The sequence below is a fragment of the Balaenoptera physalus genome, assembly GCF_965194825.1.
Source record: "Balaenoptera physalus genome assembly, contig: HAP1_SCAFFOLD_1270, whole genome shotgun sequence".
Taxonomy (NCBI): domain Eukaryota; kingdom Metazoa; phylum Chordata; class Mammalia; order Artiodactyla; family Balaenopteridae; genus Balaenoptera; species Balaenoptera physalus.
Window position 1 is genome coordinate 129681 of NW_028125526.1, and position 27201 is coordinate 156881.

Consider the following 27201-nt stretch of genomic DNA (forward strand, 5'->3'; position numbering starts at 1 on the left):
GGAGGAATGTTTGCTGAGGCTGTGCATTTGTAATTTTCAGTAGGAGCCTCTGAAGCTTATGTATTTTGGGAAGTGAGTATATGTGTATCTGATAAAGAGGTGGGGTTCTATGTCTCTACAGGGAAGTTGGACAATTGCATTTCTATGTATTAGAAATATGTGATACGGGTATTTGTTAGTACTTGCATATGTGTGAGCTGGCTCCTAATAGCTAGGGATAATTTGATATATGGAAGTTGTTTCATAAATGGTTTGCTGGAGACACTTCCATGTATCTTACTTGTGTATTCTAATCTGTGTGTGTGTTCATCATCAGGTTCATGCATTATCAAAGTTTGTTCATAAGGTATGGAGTTGTTAGGAGTATTCAAAGTGTATTTCTTTGGAGAATGCTAGGGTGTTTATACATGTGTTTGGTAGGAGTAAGAGGTGGTCTGTCTATATATTCAGGGTGAGGGCAGAAATATATATATATATATAAACACCCCCACACACATATACAGTTTATATGTTGGGGTAGTGGTGGGGAGCTTGTATTCTGGAGAGGTAGCATAATGTATAGTGTTTGGGAGGGGATCTGTATGTTCAGGGCTTGGGAATATTTGCATGTGTGTGTCCATAGGTGTGTGAGAATTGTGTATGTATATTAGTAAGACTGAAGAGGTTGTTGGTGTTTTTCTGTTTTGAGTGTGTCTGAGCATTTGGGGTGTATACTCATGAGTAGTTTGTGGGTGTGTGTATTTGTGATTTGTGAGTATATCAGGAGGCTTAGAGTCCTCTATGTGTCTATTTCCAAATGTAATGCCTGAAGAATTTAGTGGTGTTGCTTGTATGTGTGTTCTCAGTATTAGTGAGGTGGACTTATATGTACAGTTGACCCTTGAACAACACACGTTTGAACCACACGGGTCCACTTATAGTGGATTTTTTTTCCAGTAAATACTACAGGACTACTACACGATCCATGGATGCAGAACCACTGCATGGAGGGTTGGCGCCCTAACCCCCAAGTTGTTCAAGGGTCAGCTGTATTTGATAAGAATAGGTTATTTGTGGCTGTGTGTGTTTTTGAGTTCCTGGGGCTTCTGGGGTATGTATTCTGGGGGATGTGAGAGTTTAGTTTATGTGTTTGGAAACCAGTAGACGGTGTAGGTTATGTGTGTGTGCAGGAATCCTGGAGTATATGTATTTTAGGGCTGTGGGATTGCATATGGGTCTTTTTTGGGTTGCCCATGAGACAGTTGTGTACTTGGTGAGCCTGTGTGTTTAGGTACTCAGTGTGTACATCTGGATGGCATATTGGTTGCACGTGTTTGTTTTCAGGCCCATGTTGTGTGTGTATATATAGTTGTGAGAGTGGAATGTGAATATTCAGGGTGAGTAAGGTTTTGTCTGTAAAAATTTAGGTAGTAAGAGGTAGTCTGTTTGTGTATTTATTCAGGGTGAGGGTAGAAATGTACGTGTGTGTTCAGGATATATATATATATATATATGTATATGTACAAACACATATGTGTATGTGGTATCCTTTTGGTTATATATCTGTGATGGGAGTTGAGGGTTCTACTTGGGGTGTAAGTGGATTGTGTGCACAAATTCATAGGAAAAGGTATGGGATGTGCTGGAACTGGTTCATACTATCCTGGGATAGTCAATGGTGCATATCTCTTCCCAGCTCTGTGTTCAGTGATGTCAGGTGGGTAGCTTGAAATTGGTCATGCTGGGAATATTTATACCACGTAGATAGCATAGGTGAAGTCTTTCCCACCTTTCTCGGAGAGTTTTTTAGCACTTACCAGCACACCACTGATGTGCGTGTTTGGATGTATGTATGTATGAAGCAAGAATATTTGGGCATCGGTGGGTACGTATGGGACACCCATGTGAATTGTGAGTGGGGCATCTGGGGCTATGGGCCCCTGTATATGTGCATTGACCCTGGTAATTGTGAATCATTGCATTGCTCCTATCAGGTTCGTCTGTTCTTTAGGGCCAAAGAATCCCCATAAATGTTGTTGATTCCCAGTAGACATCATGCAGATGGATACAGGGGTGTCTGTACCTTAGGCAGGTGGACACTCCTTCAGCATTTGTGTGGTCCTAGCATCTGGGTCCCTAGAAGGGGGGGCCTGGTGGACAGATGGCCATGCAGAGCAGAACCTTCACAGGTGTGTTGTTGGCGTGACAGGCAGCAGTCAGAAAGTCACGGGGCTTCCTGGATAGGAGGTCAGATGACCAAGGGCTCTCCCAGGAAAATACCGAGAATCAGTTGGACAGCTACAGGCGTTACTGGCTCTTCTGGGGCACAGCTGACGTGCAAGGACACCCTCCACATGGGGTCCAGAGCCACGTGTCCCTGAGCCCAACTGCCCCAGGGTGGTGGGAACTGTTGCGTATCAGGCTGGTCAACTGTATCACTAGGTCTCAACCAACCTGTCTCCATGGAAACCTAAGTCCTCAGGGATAGGCAGGACCTCTAGGGATCAGTGAGCTGACAAGGACAGAGGTGAGGAGGCTTTGTCCCTGAGGGAGAGTTGGGGACTGAGACCTGGAGAGCCTGGGGAGTCCCACTCTGAGGAGATATGGCTCTGATGTTCCCAAACCCTTTAGACATGTTCTCTGTTCTTTTCTGAAGGCTCATGATGCTTCTAGCAGTGGGAAGCTTATCTCAGTTTCATGCTTCTCTGATAGGATGAACTGACCCTTTTATTCACTATTCCACATCGAGCTGCAAACCCATCAGATGGAACCACGTGATCATTGTGGCCACCAGCTGACCCCACAGCCACCTTGTGCCTCCCTTGGACCCACCCAGGAATTTCTGAGCCTTCTTTATGGTGAGTCTTGTGGCCTTTTCTCCCTCATTGTGAATCCTCCTGCCAATAAAACATGCTGTGATTGTTAACAAAAGGAAACCTCAACTAGAATTGGAGTCTGGAAGGCCCGTAGAGGGAGCTCTCATGCCGTGTCACTCATCATCAATTACCCCAACAGGAAGAGGTCATTTACTGACCCCAAACAGGAAGTGCAACCACTTTACTACCCCAGCTGGAGGAGGGAAGGCTTCCTTCCTGGCCAGCAACAAGAAATAGAAAATAGAAATAGCTAATAGAAAATTCCGCAGTTTAGCCAATGAGAAGCCATTGTCACCTGAAGTTTCACTTTCCTCCAGTGAACTTTCATTTTTTCCCTTGATGATGACTTTCTTTCCGTGTCCCACCCTCTTTACTTTAAAAGCCTTCTGGGACTTCCCTGGTGGTCCAGGGGCCAAGACTCTGCTCTTCCAATGCACGGGACATGGGTTCGATCCCTGGTCGGGGAACTAAGATTTCCACATGCCATGTGGCGTGGCCAAAAAACAAAAAGCCTTCCATGTTGTGTAACCCGTTGGAGTATCTCCCTTTCTATCAGATGAGATGCTGCCTGATTCATGAATCGTTTAATAAAGCCAATTTATTCAAACTTCAAAGTAAATCTTCAAATTTACTCAGTTAAATTTTGTTTTTTAATACATTGGTGGCATTCAGAGGTGGCCACTAACAGTTGAATATGTATCCCTCCAGAAATGTTCTGTATAAAAATATGTATGTGCACTTTTCTAAAATCCACTCTCATGATTCCTCTTGCTAACAGGATGATTTTATGATTAAATGCTTATCTTTTTAAAAAGAAAAAGATAAATATATTGGTGGCAGTGATGGGATCTGAAGCAAATTTCTGATAGCATTTGGGACAAGGAGAAACAGGTGTGGTGCCCACAACTCCTTTGAGTTCACTGTCTTTCTTGCCATTCCTGAAGGTTGTTGGTAAGTTCCTCTTGGTTTGAGCTCCATTCTCTTTGATTGAGTTTGTGGTCGCAATCTAATTGGCTTTCCTTTACAGGGCAGGTCAGTTTGGCTGGTAGAGGATTCTCCCTGAGGCCAAACCCGTAGCCTTTCAGATGGAAATTCCCAGGACACAGTAACATCTCTTGGTTATTGCCAGTATACTTTTGAGTGGTAAACCCTAGCCCCTAATTTTGTTCCCTGGATTCCACATTGAGCACTGCTGGCAGTGTAGTCTGCACTTCCCCATCTGTTTGGCATCAGCCCTCAGTTTCCATGCTTGGAACTGTTGGTGGCGGCTATAGTTCTCCATTTTGTTAGGCATCAGTTTGCAGTCCCCATTCCTTGGGATTTGCTGGTTGGATCTTTTTCCTCAGTCCAAGGATCCCTGGGAATTGGTGGTGGTGCATACCAGGCCTTCTTTTGGCCAGGACATAGTAACATCTCTTTGTTACTGCTGATATATTAAGGCACAGTTCTTTTGTGTGTTCTTTTGGGTTGACAAAGGCTAGCTAAGGAAATGAGATCCTTTATCACCAAAGAGTTGAGAATGCCAGCTTCTGGCACACCTGCTTATTTTATATTTGAGAACTATGGTCCTGGAGGCTGTAGATATTTAGAAAGATGGCAAAATTATACTAATATTGATCTAGAATTACAATGGTCATTGTGGGGAATGTTCCAGTTAGACAAGATTGTTCATTTGAGGAAAACACTGGAGAGCAAGGGTTCCCAAATTGGACAGGGAGAATGAGATGCCTGCTTTAATTGGTATGTAAAAGTTTACAGAAGGTTTCAAGATTCCAAAATAGCTTCGTTTAGAGCTATGTTGGAACAGAAAACTAAAGAAAAATTAAAGAGACAAAAGGTACCTGAAACAAAAGACCATAGGACGGATGTGACAGCAGATTTAACTCCTACTGTCCCCCCCTTTCCTTTTTCACCTGAGTACTCTTGTTTTACTCATTTTCTGTCTGAAATACTTTTCTATTCCCAAGAGAATATTTAACAATTGCCATTTAAAGTCAAACTAGCTGAGGTTGCAGGTGAGCCCCCTCAGGTGTCCTTTACCCCTTGGTCAAAGACTGAACTGAGAGCTATAGTTAAAGAATTCTCTAAACCTAGGGAGGAACTCCCAACATTTTTTGAAGAATTTAGAGTCACTGTCACGGCCTATGTCCCCAAACTGCTAGATCTTTATCCGCTTGTACACATGTTGGTAGGACTGGGGGAAGCCCCAGAATGGACGCGGGAAGCAAAATGACATAATCCCTAGGATGATATTCAAGATCCTCAACCTAAAAAGGCTTGCAGAATAACAACTAACCTTTTATAAGCTATTCCTAAAATCTTCCCTGCTCACACTTGGTCTATTATTAATTGGCCTAATAATGATTGGCCTGTTATTCACTCATACAAACAAAAGAGGGGTGAATCTGTGGAAGACTTTAGAGCCAGTTTGTAGGCTCTCTTTTTACAGCATTTGGGGTTGCAAGCAATAAAAAGGCCACTCAGCCTACTTTAACTGCCCTCTTTGTAAATGGATTATCTTCTGAGACTAGTGGATTGATAAAAGGGCAGAAAATAGGCTGGGAGGCTGTAGGCCTGACTGAACTCCTGACTATAGCTGAGCATTTTGAAAGGACCTTGGAGCAAGATCACAAACAGAAATCCACCAAGCTCATAGCCTTACAGTTACAACAGCTCTAAGGCAAGAGACACAAAATAACACCTAGGCCTCCCCCATTACAACCTCCTAGGGGTCCATGATCAATTCGATGACCCAAAGTTGATGTTTCATTTGTAATCAGTGAGGACACTAGAAAAAAAGGTGTCCTCAAAGGTCCTATGCAAACTCTTCACAAATGCTCTCGTATCTGTCTTAAAGGGAGGGCACCCCCATGACCCTCTCCCCTAGTTGGCAGAACTCCAGAGGTTCTCTGGTAAACTATTACCAGCAATTACCTTAAACAGCCCAGAGGAAAATAGAATGAAAATTGATGAAAAACTGCCAAATTTCAGTTGATACTGGAGCTATGCTTTCTACTTTAAACCCCACTCTCATATTTTACTTTGAAATCTGCATTAAACCCTAACCCTAACTGTAAACATAATTACCTAACCCTTTAACACCCTACCCCTAGCCCTAACCAGAGCTGTGCTTTCTACTCTAAATCCCACCCTCAAAGAACAACAGGTCCCTCTGAGTCAAGAGGATGTTTCCATAGTGGGAGTACCTAATAAAGTTCAGAGAGAATTTTTATCTCAACCAAGATTCCTTTTTGCTATGCAGTATAGCCCCAGTTAATCTATTCGGTAGAGATCTCTTTTCTAACTTAAAAGGGCCAGTACATTTTGCCTCCAGTGGAGATCTCACCTTAAACTTTCCTGATCAACCTGAACCTGATTATTTATGTTCCTTACAATCTGTCCTGGACATAAAAGAGGAAGTTCAGCAAAAGTTCTCTAATTTGGTGGAGATGCCTGCAAATTTGGGGGCTACTTCTGACAGTGTTAACATGAGAAGAATAAAAAAAATGCAAACCTATAAAGATTCAGATAGATGTAGCTAAACCTCTCCCTAGGTTTCCTCAACAACTATTAAAGCCTGCGGTCATACAAGGTCTCACACCTATTGTAGAAAACTTAATTTCCCGGGAGGTAGTCATTCCTGTACTCGTCCCTGCAGCATGCCAATCTTGCCTGGTTGGAAACCTGGCAGGATGGCGATTTGTCCAGGACTTGGGAGCTGTTAATAAAAATAGTTATTCCCTGTTTTCCTGTTGTTCCAAACCTAGCCACCCTTCTGTCACAAGATTCAACTGACTTGGAATGGTGTACTGTTGGAGACCTTTGTTCACCTTTCTTCAGCATCCCGGAGACCCAACAGCCAATATCTATATGCCTTTACTTGGAACAATCAACAATATACCTGCACTTTTATGCCTCAAGGGTTCACTGGGACCCCTTCTTTTTTCTCCCAAGTACCTCACCAAGATTTAAGTACCCTCTAGTTCCCTGAGAAATCAACCTTTTTACCATATGGAGATAACCTCCTGCTGTACTCAGCTACTGTAAAGATTCCATAAGGCATGCATAAAAGATTCCATTGATTTGCTGCAACAGTTAGCTGAGAAAGAACACAAAGGAAAAATTACAATTATCTCTAGACACTGTTCATTACCTAGGACATAATCTAAGCACTGAAGGAATTCAGCTATCTGCAGAGAGAATTAGGCTGATATAGGAACTTCCTAGACTCACAACTAAGTGCTAGCATTGTGGATTTCTAGGTTTAGCTGGTTATTGCAAGCTCTGGGTTCCAAATTTTTCTCTGTTACCTCTTCCACTCTATGAACTTATTAAAGATTTAGTCCCTGAATCCTTTGCTTGGGAAGATAAACATAAGCAGGCTTTTATAAGGCTAAAACAAGCACTGCAAGAGCTGCCTGCCTTAGGGTTACCCAAATGATCAGGTTCAGGTTGATCCGGAAACTTTAAGGTGAGATCTCCACTGGAGGCAAAATATATTAGCCCTTTTAAGTTAGCAAAGAGATCTCTACCTAATAGATTAACTTTAGGTTATTCAAAACCTTTTACTTGATTTGTGCATGAATGGCATAATCAGGCCCCGCGGAACTATGTGAGCATGGTAGTAAACATAGGCCTTTTGCCTATTATAGCATGCAACTTGAGTCAGTTGCTTATGCCTATCTCAGTTGTCTTAAGGTTATAGCCACAACTGCAAATTTAGTGGAAGCCTTGGCAGATTTGACTCTAGAAAATGAAGTTTATTTGCAAACTCCACACATTGTCCACAGTCTTCTTAACTCTGAATTGACAACGTTTCACTGCAAGTGTCACTAGATTCACTTCCTGTGAAATCCTGCTTTCACCACCTAATCTTTATCTTAAACTTGACAACGTTCTCAATCCTGCTACACTACTACCTCTGTCTCACAAAGGTGAGGACCATGACTGCAAGGTAACAGTGTCCCATGGGAATTCCCTGGTAGGCCATTGCTTAGGACTCCGAGCTTCCACTGCAGGGAGCGCGGGTTCGATCTCTGGTCGAGGAACTAAGATCCCACAAGCCACGTGGCGCAGCCCAAAACAAAAACAAACACAAAACACAAAAACAAAACAAACAGAAAACAATGTCCGATTTTGTGACACCGTGTCCTGAGTAAAGATGTTACCAAGTCCAAGCTTGCTGTGCTTGCCGCACGACAGGCCAATAAATCGGAGATGAGGTGTTGAGGCAAGGAATATGACTTTATTCGGAAAGCCAGCAGACCGAGAAGATGGCGGACTAAAGTCTCAAAATAACCATCTTATCGGGGGTTGGATGCCAGTTTGTTTTATAGCACAGAGATGGGGAGGAGATGAGGAGGTAAAGTAAAAGGGCCATAAGTTTTGCGAATATCCCCTGGAATGGCCAGCCTCAGGGAGGGGATGTGTTAATTTCTTCTTAATTGCAGCCATCCACAGGTGGACAGAGTCCGTATGTTTCCCTGAACAAAGGCACTTTGGTTTAACATTCAGGCAGAGGAACAGGGTTCCCCGAGGCAGGCCATTATGTACAGACAGTATCCTTTTAGTGAACAAAAGCAGTGGAAGGCAAAGGTTAAAGTAAAAGAAACAGATCCAAGGTGTAGTCAGATTTGGCTCCTCCCTGTTACAATTCCCTACTGTCAATGTCCATTCCACAGTCTTGTGGAAAAAGGGGTGACGGCCCTTCTAATTGCTTCGTCAGATGGAACTTTCCGGGAGTGTCCACCATCGGTGCCAGTGTTCCAAACGTTGTTTTTTTTTTTTTGTTCCTCTCTGGAAAGTGTCTCCTTTACACCTGTAGCCTTAAAAAAATATTCTCAGCCTAAAAGTTGAGAGTTATGATCTATTTGACAGGAATTTTGAGAGCTTCAAGCCTGGGAAGCAGCATCTCAAGTTAAGGAATTTGGCAGTTTTCTATGTATGGGAAGATGCAAGAGTCTGGGCTCACTGAAATCATTCATTTGATATGTACCTCAGCTACCCGGGGCCTGTATCCTATATTCTCATATCCTGAGTTTCGTCAGGGCTCACCGGCTCACGTTGGAGGGCTGCAATCGCTAATGACTGATGTGTCAGGCAATATTCCATTTCTCAGATCCTCTCCTCTTGGTCAGGATTTTGACCAATATTTGGGAGACATTTCAGGATCAAATTTTGTCCCACGGTGCTGGGAGGCTCATCCCAGGTCAGGGGAGAATTCTTGATATGCCACTCCAGGTGCTAGTTTTTGGACTAGGCCCTATTGATAATTAAAGATCCTCTGGATCCTCTATCTAATTATGATCCAGGAGACATTTTCCCTTGTTGCTTCCTCCCATACCTAGAATCACACTATTACAATTACTTTATGTTATAAATGTGATCTATTTCCTCAAGATGTTTAGCCATAGAAGTATTGTTGCAGGCCTGGTTACATACTGGGTACTGTAAGAGACACCAATCTTATAAAATAGACAGGATAGAAGTAATGCAGCTAGTAACGTTAACAAAGACACAGTGCAGCAGGGAAACACAAAGAGCAAACAATCTGGAAACAAAGAACAATGATCAGTGTAACTACTTGTAATCCAATTGCAATAGCGAGCGACCAGAGGTACCATAACTGAGTTAGTGAGCCATCTGCTGTTTCAGTGTACCAGCAGTGCATACTTAGACATGCACGGCTTAATCTTTGAGACAAGCATACGCTACTGGCAGGATCAACCAGGTAGAGAGAAAAAGATAAATGTTTCAATTCTGCTTACAAGGGTATAATTTAACAAATTACTGTAAGTCATAATTAGTTTAAGGGGAGAGTTTTGCTTACACCTGGAATACACAGATTTAACACAGTCATTTTTCAGATAGAAACCATAAAAATTATAACCATAGTCACCAGTTTACCCAGTCATGTGCAACTAATCGTTTTTGTTAACAGCTTTATGAAGCCATCAGGTTTCCCATTAGAATTCTTCAAGATCTTACCCAGTTCACCTTTATGGTCTGAAAACCAGAAACTTGTATTTATCCAAAGGTCCCTTCTATAAATCTTCTTGAAGAGGAAGCATTTTTGCAAAGGCATCAGAGTGAAACCATAGCTGTGTACAATGACGAAAGACTTAAGAAGGCACTTTTTTTTTTTTTTTGGGTGTAATTCAGATTTTATTGCTTATTATGTCATTCCATACAACTTTAGGTAAACACGTTGAGAAAATATACTGGGAGTATTAAACAGATGATGGCAATATTGATGAAAATGTTCAAGTGTTTTACATAAGGTAGTTAAGAGGCACCGCTGCCACCATCACCACCCCCCCACCGAAATTTGTACATTTCGTATAAAAAGAGTAAAAATAGTTCATTGGCATTTAACTAGCATTATTCTTTGTAATCTATGAACCACGATATGCCTGAATAATTTCAGAATCTTCAGAGCAAAACAAAGCATTTTCTTCCACTAGCAGACATAGCAGTTTCAGTTTCTTTAAAAAACAAGCAAACAAATCAGCACAACAAAAACTATACACACAACCCCAAAACAAAAAAGTTGGCATATTCCAGTGGTCCGGAATTTTGACTTTTCTATCGCATTAATTCAAGAAATAAAATGATTCAGCATTTAAAAATGAGACAAGCTTCTTCACCATAGTTATACTTACTTTATAATTGAAACGATTTAACTGAAGCCAATGTTAACCCAGCAAAAACCATGGCTATAACTCAAACTGCTCTTTTGATAAAGAAACTTCTTTAAAAGTTAACTATTCTTTAAAAACTCAGACCCGAGCTGCACAGGTGTAATTGAGGAACCAACAACTGACTCTTCCAGAAACCACAGCAGCAGTTCTAAGTGTTTTTGAAGCTGGGGAGTATATACAGAGTCACTGTAAACGGCACATACACATCAGTAACTTCCTGCTAAAACAGCATTTGAAAGACTTCTATGTCTATTTTTACAAAGATGAGTGGGCTGAGACATACATTTGGCTACTTGAAAAGAAACAAAGAGAAGGCACGTTTAAATCTGATTACGATGCAGTTGACAAAGTAACGTGGTTACTGCGGTGACATGCAACACTTTCCGATAATAAAGAGAATTCTGACTGGTAACATTTTACCAGGACATACCAAATTTTAGGAACTCCATATAATCTGTAGAATACCTGTATCATTTGGCATACAATGTAACCTAAGAAGATTTATTGCTTATTTGACAACACTTCCCGTGTAATTCAACATACCAAGTCAACCGAATTAGTTAATATCTCTCTTTGGGATGTTTCAGGGGCCCTTTGAAGCACCCCAAAGTTAGCTAGAGGTCAACGGAACTTCATTATAATTTGATTTGGGAAGTTTTGTCCGAAAAATAAGAAAAGGGTTTAAAACAGTCAGATAGGATCACATGTCACTGTGAAACAATAGTTATTCAGTTAGCCAAAGTAACAATAAAAGATTTCAAAGGCAAGTACAGAACAGATCTCTTAAAAGGTAGAAAAACTTAAAATCTGGTATCAAAGGCAGTCCAAAATCTTAAGAAACCTTGTCTTCTTAACAGAGAGAAAAGCGAAATTCAAGTTTTGCACCAGCTTACTTTTAAAATTTATTGACTCAATTAAACTTATTTTAAACTTAGTCAATCCTGACCACGTACAGAACTCTTTTTTTCAGGGTCCACTTTCCATAAACCTTCTGTCACTTATTTTAGCACAATTCTGACTTTCAAGTGGTCAGATATCTGGAGAGACTAATTTTAGATAGACCTTCCTAAAAGATAAGTATTTTAAAAAGTTCATCTAAAGCTCTTATTTCATTTGCATTTTCTTTCCTTAAAAGTTTCTTCACATCAGGTTATTTCCTTGCTGACAAATTTGCAATAGATATAACAAGATTTTATTTAGCTTATATTAAACCTAGGCACAATAAAAGTATTATACTTAATGTTGATGACTCTAACAGCATGTCTATATTAATTAGATCAACAAACGAACGTTAGTACCAGGTCTTAATTAATACTGAATATTTCCCAGTTCACATGAACCTGAAACTCATTTAGCTCAATTTCTCTTGTATTTAGAATAGTTTGGTTTGGAAGTGCTCACTTTTCTTTAAGCCAGTTAAATAGAGCTCATCCACAAATCCACCTCAGCAATGTTATCCAAAGACAAAGACATATACAAGGACACAAACATACAGAGACGTCATAGTTGTCATTTCCAAATTTCAGCAGGGAGTCAGGTACAGCCATGTGAAACCCATCAGTTTACAAAAAGAGGTTGGATTCAAATTAGGTTTCTGACAGATGGAAAAAATCAAACTCACTTGTCTAGATGGCTGAATTTTTACAGAAAAGACACTTAGGTTTTTTATTTATCCTTGGTAAGTCAATTTCTAAATTACTTTACCCTCTTTTTAAAAGATGCATTTTAAAAAGATGGCAGAGATGAGGGTTCCGGAGAAGACCAGAAAGGACGTTTGCATCTCAAAGATACAGGCAAGTTTTTCCTAGGATGACTTTGTTTCCCCTTTGTTTAATATTTACAAGCCTCTTAACATAAACAGGGAGGGTTTGGAGAGTGGTATCTATTGGAGAGTCAATCAACTCGTTCCCCACTGTCAAAGTTCCCTGGGGCTCCTGTGGGGAAATTGGAATCGGGCGCCTCAAGTCCAAGGGCGTCGCCTGGCCTCTTATAGGTTGTCAGCACAAGGGAAATTGCCCTGCTGTGGAAGTGGCTCCCGGTCCAAACTGGGTGGCCTGTGGAGTCTTAGATGGTGATACTAAATCAGGCTCCTGTGCTCTGGGGGTTAACACAGAAACTTCTTTTTGATCCCCGTGGGTAGGGGAAACAGGAGGTGGTGAATATGATGGCGGCATGGGGGGAGGGTGGGCAGTTGGAACAACTGCCGGTGCAGCTTGCTGTTTTGCAAAACACTTGTAACTGCAAGATCCTATACAAGTTGAGTGAGCCATTCAGGGGCTACCGCCCTTCTGATCCTATATTTTGGGTCCGCACCCTATTACAATAGTATATCATGTGTTTCTTAGTCATAGGCTCAGGGCTATGTTTCACCCATTTATCTAATATAGGCCCCAAAGGGCTCTCCTTCAGGGTAGATGGAGTATTTCCCATTGTGTACACCAAGACGCAAAAGACGCAAGCAAACTCTGGCATCAGTGCACACCAAACCAAGACCAAAACCAACGAACCAGTTCCCAAATCGGTTCTGAGGGGGTGTAGTGGTGTAGAGAGCAGCCGTCTGGTCCAGAAGCCCACAGGCAGCTAGGAGGAGCTGTGTTAGTCCGAAGGGACACATAGTCCATTCTCAGCCCAGAAGGAGCAGCCAGGGGGAACCAGTGGGAGGGCTTGACTAATTGACCTTTGTGCCTGCTATAAAGCTTATTGTTTAGCTCTTCGCCAGTAAAATATGGAGGGTTTGTACGTGGCTGCATAAATGGGACTACGAATGATGGACAAGTGTGGTATTTGTTGCCTCCGAAGTGTGAAGAGACCTAAGTAAGACGAGTTGGGCTTGCTATAGTGTGTTGGGGGGCTGAATAGTTAACAGCTGAGGTTTAGCTGCAAGAGGAATTTCCTGGCTTTTAGAGGATCAGTTAATGCCCAGAAATGTAATAGTTGTGGAGAGCCCTTGAATTTTCTGTGGGGCAGTAGGCCACCTGTATGTTATAGATGGGTCACCAACCATGTTAGGGCCTCGTGCACCAATCTCCTGAGGGGCTCTGGATTAGAACATCAGTATAGTGCCAGACGGTGCAAGGGGACACCAGGTCTTGCCAGCAAAGACTGTGGGCAATAGCTGGGCTGTTAAGATAGCCAGTAGGCAGACAGGTTAAAACATACTGGGTGCCTTCTGCAGTGAAAGTAGACTGCAGCTGGGACTCCTCAATAACTGGTACTGAATAGAACATAATAGCTAGATTGTCACAGCAAAGTAATTCCCTGGAGCCCTTTGGATATCCTTAATTAACTGGACAGCGTTGGAAATGGGAGCCTTAATAGTGGGGATCAGCATTGATATTTCAGTAGTTGCTTATAAGGCACCACTCATTAATAGCAGGCTTTAATAGCAGCCAAATGGGGGAATTGAAAAGGAGAAATGGTGTGTTTAATGACTTCTTCTTGTCATAAATTTTGAATTTTGGGCTGCTATCCCACAGCCCCCTGTCATACATGTTATTGGGGGATATTTGCTGTCTTAGGTGGCAGTCTTATGGGCTCCCAATATTCAGCTTCCACCAGGAAGACCAGGGATTTGGGTTTGTTCCAAATGGCGTTGCGGTACATCAAGGCATCCATAGCTGTAACGGGAAAGGGTAGGGCCAAAGGGGCTACCACCACTAAACGATTTTTAATAAAGATTGTTTCAGTAGTGACATTCAATGGAAGTTGAAAGCTTTCTACTCCCCTGACTATTATGCGTTGTAATCTAACGTGTGGCCCTTGCTTATAATTGAAGGGTTTCCCAGGAAGCACTGTAATTTGAGCTCCAGTTGTCAATGAGAGCCATAAGAAAAGTTGTTTATGTGTGTCCCAAGGATAATTAGAGAAGTATATGGGCAGTTGTCCCAGAGGAGGGCCACGCTCCAGGGATCTGCCAGGTCCCTAAGGCAGAGGCCTTGGCAGAGGTCAGGGTACAGGATTCAGAGAGGTGACAGCTGCCCATCACTCCAGTCTGCTGAAGAGTCTGTAACGCCTGAGCAAAAATTTCTACCTTGTGCTTGGGCTGTCCCAGGGTTACGTCATGAGGGACCCCGATCTCCAGAGCTGCCAATACAGGGAGGTCTGTTAGTCATCCCATGAAGGATGGAGCTGTGTGAAGTACCACCCCTTGGTGGAGACCAATAATGGTCCCAGAAGTCCCTATATCCCTTAAGGGTCCTCTGTTGGGTTCCTGGCTGATGGGGCAGCGGGGCCCATGTGCCTTTACTGGCAAGTGAGATTTGGGGCTTCAGAAAAATTATCTTTCTCATATCTAGCTACAACATGGATGCAGTCTAATGCCTGTTGTACTGTATCTGACGTTTCTTTGAATTGTAACAGCATGGCTTTATAATTAGGGGGAACACAGTTCTCCCCCTTCCCTTGGAGAAATTTTTTCTAGAAAAATTTGCATTTCTATCATGGTATCGTTACATGTCTCTGTTTCTTGTTCATGCTGGTCATCCGATGTTTTGCTGCAGTGGATGGTGACAGGGAATACCTGGAAGGGAGTTTTCCTCTTCCCTGACTCATATGCTGCCACTTCCCATTTAGGGTGTCCCAGTCAGCCTCGGTGGGGTCAAGGGATGATTTGCAACAGCAGCAAGAATTGCAGCAACATAGGAGGCACTTACCTCAGCGGCATTTGCCCGCTCAGGGTGCCATGATGCCCCTGGTAGAGCTGCCTCTGTCATGGGTTAGGGCTGTGTGGGGAACTCATGGATGTATGTTTGGGGTATAGGATGGTTTGGGGTAATAGTAAAGCTGTGTAGAGACTGTGTATGTGTAATCTGGGGAGAGATGAGGGGCCTGAGTGCCTTTATGAGTGTACGGTTGGTGTAGCATGGTGCGGCTGGGTGGTGGGGCTGGTTCTGGGTGTTTTGAGGCTGTGTGTGCAGGCATTTGAGAAGAGGTAGGGGTATGCATTTTAATGTTTTGTGTGTTGGATCTGTGTGTATTCAGAGTATAGGGGTTATACATATGCTCATCCTGTAGGGTAAGAGTTTAGGGAGTGTATTTTTGGTGTGGAGGAATTTGCAGAGACTGGGGTTGTCAGTGTAAATTGGGGTTGCTAGCTGTGTGTGTATAATCAGGGGATGTGACAGAGGCTGTTTATAGTATCTCAAGAGGGAGATGGGTGTATGTTTGTATTGGGAGTGTGAGTTCATCATGTGTTCTGGGGGGAGTATTTAGGAGAAGGTTGGAAACATTGTGTCTCTCTGGTGGTATTTTGTGTTTGTCTCAGCTTCTGAGGCATTGTACATACGTGGATGTTCACAGCTGTGGGGGGACTGTATGTGTTATATTTGGATTTGGGGGGTTGTGTCTTATATTAAGAAGTATGTGAGTTTGGTTTGAATGTATTTGGCTATTGTTGAAGGGTTTGTGTGTTTGCATTGGGGGGTTATATGGGGTTGGGTGGATTTTTGTGGGATATGAGGATTTAGGTGTTTGATTATCGGGGGCCGTTGGGGGTGTGCTTTTGTATTCAAGACTGTGGCTGTGATTTTATTGGGGTTTGTAGTGCATGTATATTGGAGCAGGAGGGTTCTGGGCACACATGCATCTGCTTATAGGTAGGGAGTTTGTGTGTTTGAGGATGTTTGGAGCTCTGTGGGGCTGTGTGATGGTGGCACAGGCGACTGTGGGCAGGTGGAGTGTGTGTTGGGCTGGAAGGGAAACTCGAGGGCATGTTGGTGACTGTGAGGCGCCCATGTGAACTCCCACGTGGACTGACTTTGTTCCTTCTGACCTTCTATGGCTTGTACCCATCCTGATCTTCTGTGGCAGCTACTCCCCTGGAATGGTCAGCAATACTCTGCTCATTCTTAGCCAGATGAGTCAGGAAATGTCACTTCCTCTGGCAGCTGGATGTGTCTCTTGCAAGTGAGTGGTCCTGGAGTCCAGGGTGCAGGACTGGTGGACAGATGCAGAGTGAGGCTGATTCCCCCGTGAGCCCTCTCCTCAGTGAGGTGGCCAGGAGGTCAGGGCTGTATCTCCAGAGGGTCAGACATGGCCAGTCCTGTCTAGAATGTGCTGGAGGGGCCAACTCATTGAACGGACCCTGCCAGGAGATAAACAGACCCCGAGGACAATTCCTAAGGGAGAAGTCTATACCTACCCATTTTCCACTTTCTGCTTTGGATGGCCTCTACCACAAGGTAAAAGCTAAGCCTCCTCACACGGCCCTTCTTGGCCTGGTCTTACTGACCGACCAGTCTCTCCCCACATCCTGGCTCACTCTGGGCCCTCTGGTGATAGCAGCATGAGGCCCCCTTGCATGTCAGTTCTCACCTCCTTCCCTTGGCCCATGCTGCCCTTGCTGTTTGTCCTGCTCTTCCTCCCCCAAGGCTGTGAGTCACCTTCTCCAGGTGGGAAGGATCCACTGAAAATGCAAATTTGGGTAATTACTGCATCATCTGAGTCTCTAGCACGTGCCAGGCACTATGACGCTTGCCAAATCCATAAAACCCCACAAAGCGGATGTGCTATTAGTTGCACTTTGCAGGTGATGAAGCTGAGGTTCAGAGGTGAGCAACCATGACCAAGTACCCTGTATGTACCAGAATATCAATCAGACTGGTCAACGTATCCAATAAAGCCAAACATTAGTCTGATCAGGACGCCTAGATGCCAGGCTGTAAAGGCGCAAAATATGTCCCAGCAAGAGAAGGAGCAGTGCCAAGTACCCCAGCAAAGAAGCAGAGTTCATATCCTGCTTTCTTAATCAAAATAGCTGCAGATCAACCCACAGTTTCCTAGTCTGTTAATAGGAGGAAAATACCAATGTGCGTTGTCCTATAAAACTACCTTAAGATAGTGTGTATGATCCCGAGTGCTTTGGTAATGACCCCAAATCATCATCATGAAGTTGAGATACTTCTTAAAACACTGCAAGTCTTACACACTGGCATATAGAATCTGTAAAGTCAGTTCTTTGGGTAATGGTGGTAGGTAGAAGTGGCCCAGAAGGACAGAAGACAGAAAATAGAGCAGAAACTATTTGTCCAGAGGTGACAATGGGTCATAGCCAAGGTTCAAGCATTACTAGGGAGGTGGTGAAAATAGTAATGGGCATAGAGTGTAATAAGTCAAGGATATCTAATGTAGTTTCCAATGAAAGTTTGTGAAAGACATATAACTAAAAAGATAATAGGCTGGGAGGTGAAATAGTACAAAACATTTGATATATTTTTTACAAAGGTAAAAGAAGATAGAAATGAACATTAAAGAAGTAGGTCAAATAGAAAAGCTGTAAGATGGTAATAACCTCACAATATGATGAGGGAACTTAGATTTATTTTGTTTAAATAAATTGGTAGACTATATTTAGAGTAGTTTTAAGTTTAAAGAGAATTTGAGCAGAGTATAGAGTTCCCATACACGCCCTCACATCTATTCCCCAAACCAAAGTTTCCCCTATTATTAACGTCTTGCATTAGTGTGGGGCATTTTTTACAATTGATGAGCCAAAGTTCATACATTCCTATTAACTAATATCCATAGTTTACATTACAGTTTACTCTGTTGCATATCCTATGGGTTTTGACGAATGTATGACAAGCATTGACCATTACAGTATCATACAGAATAGTTTAAGTGCCCTACCTTTTCCAGGATGTCATATAGCTGAAATCATACAGTATGTATCCATTTCAGTTTGGCCTCTTTCATTTAGCAATATGTGTTTAGGGTTCCTCCATGTCTTTTCCATTTAGTACTCTTATAGCTCAAGCTGCCATAACATAATACTATAGGCTTGGTGACTTTAACAACTCACAGTTCTGGTGGCTTGGGAGTCTAAGATCACGGTGCTGGCCAATTCAGTGCCTGGTGAGGGCTCTCTTCCTGGCTTGCAGACAACTGTCTTTTCACTGTGTCCTCACATGGTGGAGAGAGACAGAAAAAACTCTCTGGTTTCCTCTTACAGGGGCACTTAATAGAGCCTAATCCTCATGACATCATTTAATCTAATTACCTGCCAAAGGCCTCATCTCCAAATACCATCACTTTGTTAGAGCTTGAATATATGAATTTTGGGGGGACAGAATTCAGTTGATAGTCTCATTCTTCTAACAGTATAAAATATGACGAATAAAGAAAGCTCATCATTAAATTATCTCTTTTCTAGCAATACATAGATATTTACTTGCTTGTTATAAACCATTTACATATTTTAAGGTAAATGAATTAAAGATTTTAAAAAGTCAGGTAGAACAAGATAAGAAATTGTAGGTACAAACATGTTGAAGCAAAAACACGTAAACCCCGCCGTTGCATGGTCTCAAAAATTCAGTTAGAGTTCTAAGGTCTGATTTAGGTTTCCACCTCTGGTTCATACCATTTGCTCTACCACAACAATAGGGATGGGGTAGTATGCTAAAGTTAGGACATTAAAAAAACCATTAGAAAACAGATACCTCGCTAAACTGAATGTTTATTTGGTGTGAATTGAGGCTGTTTCTTCTTAACGATATGATTCATATTAAAACTTGTCAGGACACAGTAAATTAACTAAACGTAACTTGGGGAGAAGTTTTACTTTTTACGGAGATAAAATTAACCGTTTTAACTCGCACAATTCAATAGCATTTAGTACAGTCACCATGTTGTGCAACCCTTACTTCTATGTGGTTCAAAAATATTTTTATCGCTTTAAAGGGAAGACCTACCCATGCTTTCTTCTACCTAACCCCTGGGCAGTCACCAATCTGCTTTCTGTCTCTATAGAGACATCTATTTGGATATTTCATATAAGTGTAAATTATACAGTATGTGACCATTTATGTCTGGCTTCTTTCACATAGCATAATTTTCAAGGTTCACCCATATTGTAGTATGTATCATTACCTCATTTCTTTCTTCTTCCCATCTTTAATGAGGTATAATAGAGAAATAAAAATATATATTTAAGATATACAACTTGATGTTTTGATATACATATACATTTTTGAAATAATTGCCACAATCAAGCCAATTCACATATCCATCACCTCATATAATTACCATTTTCTTTTTTCTTTCTTTATGGTGAGAACACTTCAGATCTACCCTCTTAGCAAATTACAAGTACACAATACAGCATTGTTAACTGTATGCACATTGTTGTACACTAGATTTCCAGAAATTATTCACCTTGCATAACTGAAACTTTGTACCTCGTGATCAATACCTGCCAATTTTCCCATCCCCTCATCTACTGTCAACCACTGTTCTGCACCCCACATCTATGACTATTTCAGATGCCACATAAAAGTAGCATCCTGAAGTGTTTGTAGCTGTCTTTCTGTATCTGGCTTATTTCACGTAGCATAATCTCTTTCAGGTTCATCCATGTTGTCACAAATAGCAGCATTTCCTTCATTTTAAAGGCTGAATAATATTCCATCGTATACAGGCATACCTTGGAGATACTGCAGGTTTGGTTCCAGACCACCAAAATAAAGCAAATATTGCAACAAAACAAGCCACATGAATTTTTTGGTTTAGCCGTGCATATAAAACTTGTGTATAATATATTATAGTGTGTTAATGTGCGATAGCATTGTGTCTAAAAAACCAATGTACTTACCTTAATTTTAAAGTAATGCTAATTGGGAAAATGGCACCAATGGACTTATTCAATGCAGGATTGCCACAAACCTTCAATCTGTAGACAACGTAGTATCTGCAAAGCACAATAAAACGAGATATGCCTGTTTATATACCACACTCTATTTATCCATTCATGAATCTACAGACACTTCAGTTGATCCAATATCTTGACTACTGTGAAAAGTAAACATGGAAGTGCATATGTCTCTTCACGATACCGATTTCATTTCCTTTTGCTGTATACCCAGAAGTGGGATTGCTGAGTCATATGGTAGTTGTATTTTTAATGTTTTGAGGAACTTCAATACTGTTTTCCTTAGTGGCTGTATCAATTTACATACCCAACAAAAATGCACGAGGGTTCCCTTTTCTCCACATCCTCATCAACACTTGTTATCTTTTGTCTTTTTGATAATCGCCATTGTAATAGGTGTGAGGTGATATCTCATTGTGGTTTGACTTGCATTTCTCTGACAGTTAGTGATGTTGAGCACCTTTTCATACATCTGTTGGCCATTTATATGCCTCCTTTGGAGAAATGTCTGTTCAAGTCCTTTGCCCATTTTTAAAAATAAATTTATTTAATTAATTAATTTATTTTTGGCTGCATTGGGTCTTTGTTGCTGAGCGTGGGCTTTCTCTGGTTGAGGCGAGTGGGGGCCACTGTGCTGTGGTGCACGGGCTTCTCATTGCAGTTGCTTCTCTCATCGCAGAGCACGATCTCTAGGTGTGCGGGCTTCAGGAGTTGTGGCGTGTGGACTTAGTTGCTCCACGGCATGTGGGATCTTCCCAGACCAGGGCTCAAACCCGTGTCCCCTGCATTGGCAGGCGGATTCTTAACCACAGCACCACCAGGGAAGTCCCCCATTGGGATTTTAATAGGGATTGCATTGAATCTGTGGATCACCTTGGGTAGTATGGATATTTTAATGATAGTAAATCCTCCAGTTCATGAACATGGGATGTCTTTCCATATTACCAGTGTCATCTTTAATTTTCCTCATCCATTTTTTATACTTTTCAATGTAGAGATCTTTCACCCCTTTGGCTAAATTTATTCCTAAGTATTTTATTCTTTGTAATGAAATTAAGAATGGGGTTGTTTTCTTAATTTCCATTTTTGGGTAGGTCATTCCATTTGTATAATGACTTCTATATGCTGATTTTATATCCTGAAACTTTACTAAACTCACTTATGAGTTCTAACAGTTTTTTGGTTTTTATTTATTTATTTATTTACTTACTTACTTACTTTTGGGTGTGTTGGGTCTTCGTTTCTGTGCGAGGGCTTTCTCTAGTTGCGGCGAGCAGGGGCCACTCTTCATCACGGTGCGCCGGCCTCTCACTATCGCGGCCTCTTGTTGCGGAGCACAGGCTCCAGACATGCAGGCTCAGTAGCTGTGGCTCACGGTCCCATTTGCTCCATGGCATGTGTGATCTTCCCAGACCAGGGCTCGAACCCGTGTCCCCTGCATTGGCCACTGGGCCACCAGGGAAGCCCCTCTAACAGTTTTTATTGCTGTTGTTGTTGAATCTTTAGGATTTTCTACATGTATGATCATGTCATCTGCAAACAGGTAATTTTACTTCTCCCTTTCTGATTTGGATGCATTTTATTTCTTTTTCTTGCCTAATTCCTCCGTCTTCCAGTGCTATGTTGAAGAGAAGTGGTAAGTGTGGACATTCTTGTGTTCTTCCTGATATTAGAGGGACAGCTTTTAGTTTTTCACTGTTGAGTAAGATGTTTGCTGTGGTCTTTTCTTTTTCAAATGCCTTTATTGTGTTGAGGTACATTCCTTCTACAACTAATTTGTTTAGAGTTTTTATCATGAGAGAATGTTGAATTTTGTCAAATCCTTTTCTGCCTCTATTGAGATGATCATATGATTTTTCCTTCATTTTGTTAGTGTGGTGTATCACATTGTTTGATTTGTGTATGTTGAACCATCCTTGCATCCCAGGAATAAATCTGACTTGAGCATGGGGTATGATAATTTAAATTTATTGTTAAAATTGGTTTGCTAATACTTTGTCAAGGATTTTTGCATCCATGTCTATCAAAGATATGGGCTGTAATTTTCTTTTCTTGTAGTGTCTGTGTCTGGCTTTGGTATCGGGGTAACGCTAGCCTTGTAAAATTAGTTTGGAAGTGTTCCCTCCTATCCAATTTTTTGGATGAGTTTGAAAAGGATTGGTAGTAATTCTTCAAATATTTGGCAAAATTCACCGGGGACGCCATCTGTTCCTGGATTTTCTATTTTGCTTTTTTTTAAATGATTGATTCAATCTCCTTATTTGTTATTGGACTGTTCAGACTTTCTGTGTTATCTTGATTCAGTGTTGGTAGGTTGTATGTTTGTAGGAATTTATCCATTTCTTCTAGATTATCACATTTGTTGGCATAATTGATAATGGACCCTTATGATTCCTTTATTTCTGAGGCATCACTTATATTGTCTCCTCTTTCATTTCTGATTTTATTGAGTTGTCTTTTGAATTTTTTTCTTAATTCATGTAATCAAGAGTCTTTCAAATTTATCTTTCCGAAAAACACCACTTAGTTTTGTTTCTATTTTCTATTGTTTTTCTGTTCTCTGTTTGATTTATTTCTGCTCTAATCTTTACTATTTCCTTCCTTCTGCCAAATTTGAGATTACTTTTTTCTTCTTTTTCTAGTTCCTTGAGGCATAAAGTGAGATTGTTTACTTGAGGTTTTACTTCTCCTTTAATGTATGCATTCATCACTACAAACTTCTCCTGTAGTACTGCTTTTGCTGCATCCCATAAATCTTGGTGTGTTGTGTTTCACTTTAGTTTGTGTCAAGATTCTTTTAAAATTCCCTTTTGATTTTCTCTTTGACCCAATGGTTGCTCAAGACTGTATTATTCAACATGATAAATATAATTATCATTGCTGTGTGTTATGTATGAAGGTTAAGAGAGTAAATCCTAAGAGTTCTCATCACAAGGAAAACATTTTTTTCTTTTTCTTTTATTTTGTGGCCATATGAGATGATGTTCACTAAACTTACTGTGGTAATCATTTCTTTTTTTTTTCCTCTACACTTTTAATTTTAATTATTTATTTATTTATTTATTTATTTATTTATGGCTGTGTTGGGTCTTCGTTTCTGTGCGAGGGCTTTCTCTGGTTGTGGCAAGTGGGTGCCACTCTTCATCAAGGTGCGTGGGCCTCTCATTATCGCAGCCTCTCTTGTTGCGGAGCACAGGCTCCAGACGCGCAGGCTCAGTAATTGTGGCTCACGGGCCTAGTTGCTCCGCGGCATATGGAATCTTCCCAGACCAGGGCTTGAACCCGTGTCCCCTGCATTGGCAGGCAGATTCTCAACCACTGTGCCACCAGGGAAGCCCGGTAATCATTTCTTGATGTACATAAGTCATATCTTTATGCTGTACACCTAAAACTTATGCAGGGCTCTATGGCAGTTATATCTCAATAAAAGTGGAACAGGGGGAAAGAGTATATTGTTTAGTTTCCACATATTGGTAAATTTTCTTGTTTTCTTTTCTTTATTAAAATTTTGCTTTTAATTCTTTGCTGTGTTGGGTCTTCGTCACTGCATGCAGGCTTTCTCTAGTTGCAGTGAGCAGCGGCTACTCTTTGTTGTGGTGCACGGGCTTCTGATTGCGGTGGCTTTTTTTGTTGCGGAGAACAGGCTTTAAGGCGCGCAGGCTTCAGTAGTTGCAGCACTCGGGTTCAGTAGTTGCGGCACGTGGGCCCTAGAGCGCAGGCTCAGTAGTTGTGGTGCATGGGCTTCATTGCTCTGCATCATGTGAGATCTTTGCTTACCAGGGATTGAACCCATGTCCCCTGCATTGGCAGGCAGACTCTTAAACACTGTGCCACAAGGGACGTCCAGATATTCCTGTTTTGTTACTCTTATGGGATTTCTAGTTTCATACCATTGTGATCAGAAAAGATACTTGAAACTATTTCAGACTTTTTAAATATGTTAAGACTTGATTGTGGCCTAACATATTATCTATTCTGGAGAATGGTGTGTGTGTACTTGAAATGAATGTGTATGTGCTGCTGTTGGATGAAATGTTTTGTATATGTCTGTAAGGACCATATGGTCCATAGTGCTGTTCAAGTCATGTTTGTTGATTGATTTTCCGGCTGGGTGTTCTATCCATTATTGTAACTGGGTTATTGAAGTCCCTTACTATTCGTGTACTGCAATCAATTTCTCCATTTAATTTCGATATTTCCTTTAGAGCTTTATGTGCTGTGATGCTGGATGCATATATAATTGTTATATCCTCCTGTTGAGTTGACTCTTTTATTATCATATAGAAACCTTCTTTGTCTATACAATTTTTGACTTAATGCCTATTTTGTCTGTTATGCATATAGGAACTCTCACTTTGTTTTGGTTGCCATTTGCATGGAGTATCTTTTTCCATCCCTTCACTTTGAGCCTATATGTGTCTTTTAATCTAAAATGAGTCTCTTGTAGACAGCATAAGGTTGGATATTGTTTTTGTATCCATTCAGCCACTCTATGCCTTTTGATTGGGAAGATTAATCCATTTATATTAAACTAATTATCGATCAGTAAGGACATACTACTGCTCTTTTGTTAATTGCCTTATGTGTGTTTTGCAGCTGTTTTGTCCTCTTTCTCTGTAGCTTTATTTCATTGTTGTTTGATTATTTTTTTGTAGTGATTTACTTTGATCCTTTTCTCTTTATCTTTTGTTTATTTATAATAGGCCTTTTCTTTGTGGTTAGCTGAAGGCTACATAGAAACCTTGTAGTTCTAAACATCTATTCTTTTACTCCCACCCAAACTTTGTGTCCTTATAGTCAATTTCCTTCTTTTTATATTGTTAACAAATTTTAACTTTTATCTCAGGGTGAAAGTACTTTATACAGCACCATTACAGTGTTATTATGCTATATTTGTGTGTGTGTGTATGAGTTTACCATTGAAATTTATGCTTTTGTTTGCTTTTGCATTTCTGTTCACATGTTTTCATTTCAAAGTGATCTCCCTTAAGCATTTCTTATAAGGCAGGTCTAGTAGTGATGAACTCACTTTGATTTTGTTGACTTTATCTCTCCTTTATTTTTAAAGCATAATTTTGCTAGGTATGGTCATTTTTGCTCACAGGTTTTTTTTTTTTTTTCAGTACTTTGATGATATCATCCAACTCTCTCCTGGCCTGTAAGGTTTCTGCTGAGAAATTCACAAATTGTTTTCTGGGAGTTCCTTCATATGTGCCCAGTCACTTTTCTCTTGTTCCTTTCAATATTCTCTCTTTGTACTTCACATTTAACAAGTTGATGATAACGTGATTGTGTGTAGTCTTCTTTGTGTTGATCCTATATTGAGCCCTTTGATCTTACTTCTACTGCTACACTATTTATTTTCTAGATATCTTATATCCTTTTTGTTCTTCAGTTCCTTCATTATTACATTCTTTTGTGGTTGATGTGTTTACCATTTTGATTCTCTTCTTATTTCTTTTCTGTATATTTGTGAGGTAGTTTTCTTAGTGCTTATCCTAGGGGTTAAAGTAAACATCTTAGTTTTATGAAAAAACAGATTTGAAGTAATAACATTTTCATTTAATAATAACACAAATTCTGCTTATTTACATCCCGCATCCTCGTTTACACTGCACTTGTCACAAATGGCATCCTTATGTATTGTGTGCCCGTTAATAGCCTTATAATAACTATTTTATATATTTGTCTTTTAAATCACATTTTGAAAAGAGGCGTTACAAACCCTAACTGCAAATGTGTTGGCCTTTTAAACTTAGTGTAGTTACCTTTACCATTGTTCTTTAATTCTTCATATGGTTTCAAGTTGTGTTTCATTTCAGCCTGATGGATTCCTTTAACAGTTCTTATTGAGCAGATCTACTAGTAATGAACTTCATCAGTGTTTCTTTATATGAATGTCTTAATTTTCCTTTATTTAAAAAAAATCTGGTAAAATATACATAACATAAAATTTATCATCTTAACAATTTAAGAGTGCAGGCCAGAGGCATGAAATATATTTACACTGCTGTGCTATTATTACCATCATCCATCCACAGAACTTTTCATCTTGCAAAACTATAATAGTCTGTACTCATGAAACAACAACTCTCCATTTCCCTTGCCCCCTCACCCTTGGAAACCACCATTGTACTTTCTGTCTCTGTGAATTTGATTACTCTATGTATTTCATATAAGTGGGATCATACAGTATTTGTCCTCTTGTGACTGGCTTATTTTACTTAGCGTAATGCCTGAAGGTTGATCCATGTTGTAGCATGTGTCAGAATTCCTTTCCTTTTTAAGACTGAATATTGATTTGTTGTTTGTATAGGCCACATTTTGTATATCCCTTCATCCCTCAATGGACCCTTGAGTTTTTTCACCTTTTGCCTATAGTGAATAATTCTGCTATGAACATGGGTGAACGCATAACTCTTTGAGTTCATAATTTCAATTCTTTTTGAGTATTTAATAGGAACTCGAATTATGGGATCATATGGTAATTCTATTTTTAATGTTTTGAGGAACGACCATACTGTTTTCCTTTCTGCGTGCACCATTTTCCATACCCACCAACAGTGTACAAGTGTATACATACTACTGGATAGTAACCTTATCAGCTATAGGATTTGCAAATATTTTCTCCCATTCAGCAGGTTCCTTTTATTTTTGGATGAAAGTAGTATTTTTAAATTTTGAATACCTAGTTTGTCTATTTCTTGTATTACCTCCACTTTTGGTATCATATTCAAGAACTCTTTGCCAAATTTCATGTCATGGTTTTCTTCCCAGAACTTTCTTCTAAGAGTTTTATAGTTTTAGGTCTCACATTTAGGTCTTTGATTCACTGAGTTACTTTCTGTATGTGGTGTAAGGTAAGGGTCTACCGTCATTCTTTTGAATGTGGATATTGTTTTTCCAGTACCATTTGTTGAAATCGCTATCCTTTCCCCATTGGGTGGTCTTGGCACTCCTGTTGAAAATCATTTGGTGATGTATATACGGGTTTACTTCT

The 27201-nt window shown here is 40.7% G+C and overlaps 2 protein-coding genes and 1 long non-coding RNA gene across 17 annotated transcripts in view; 1 reads left to right on the forward strand and 2 right to left on the reverse strand.

The window, feature by feature from the left end:
- LOC309653830 (NUT family member 2G-like) overlaps positions 1-8607 on the reverse strand; it is a gene marked incomplete at its 5' end in the record, with an annotated part of 35379 nt that extends 26772 nt beyond the window's left edge. Inside the window, one exon of the mRNA XM_082478631.1 lies at positions 8517-8607. Within this exon, the coding sequence (XP_082334757.1) occupies positions 8517-8607 (91 nt within the window). The remainder of the gene's footprint in view (positions 1-8516) is intronic.
- LOC309653828 (serine/threonine-protein kinase MRCK alpha-like) overlaps positions 1-27201 on the forward strand; it is a 234913-nt gene that overhangs the window by 129662 nt on the left and 78050 nt on the right. For 2 of the 15 annotated variants that reach the window (XR_014259542.1, XR_014259543.1), the window contains exons 2-3: positions 2692-2837; positions 12274-12348. The exons of 11 other annotated variants lie outside the window; for them this stretch is intronic. The gene's annotated coding sequence lies outside the window, so the exon portion shown is untranslated. The remainder of the gene's footprint in view (positions 1-2691; positions 2838-12273; positions 12349-27201) is intronic. 2 more of the 15 variants (XR_014259544.1, XR_014259545.1) reach the window with 1 other exon arrangement.
- LOC309653829 overlaps positions 1-27201 on the reverse strand; it is a 158316-nt gene that overhangs the window by 119983 nt on the left and 11132 nt on the right. The window lies entirely within an intron of this gene.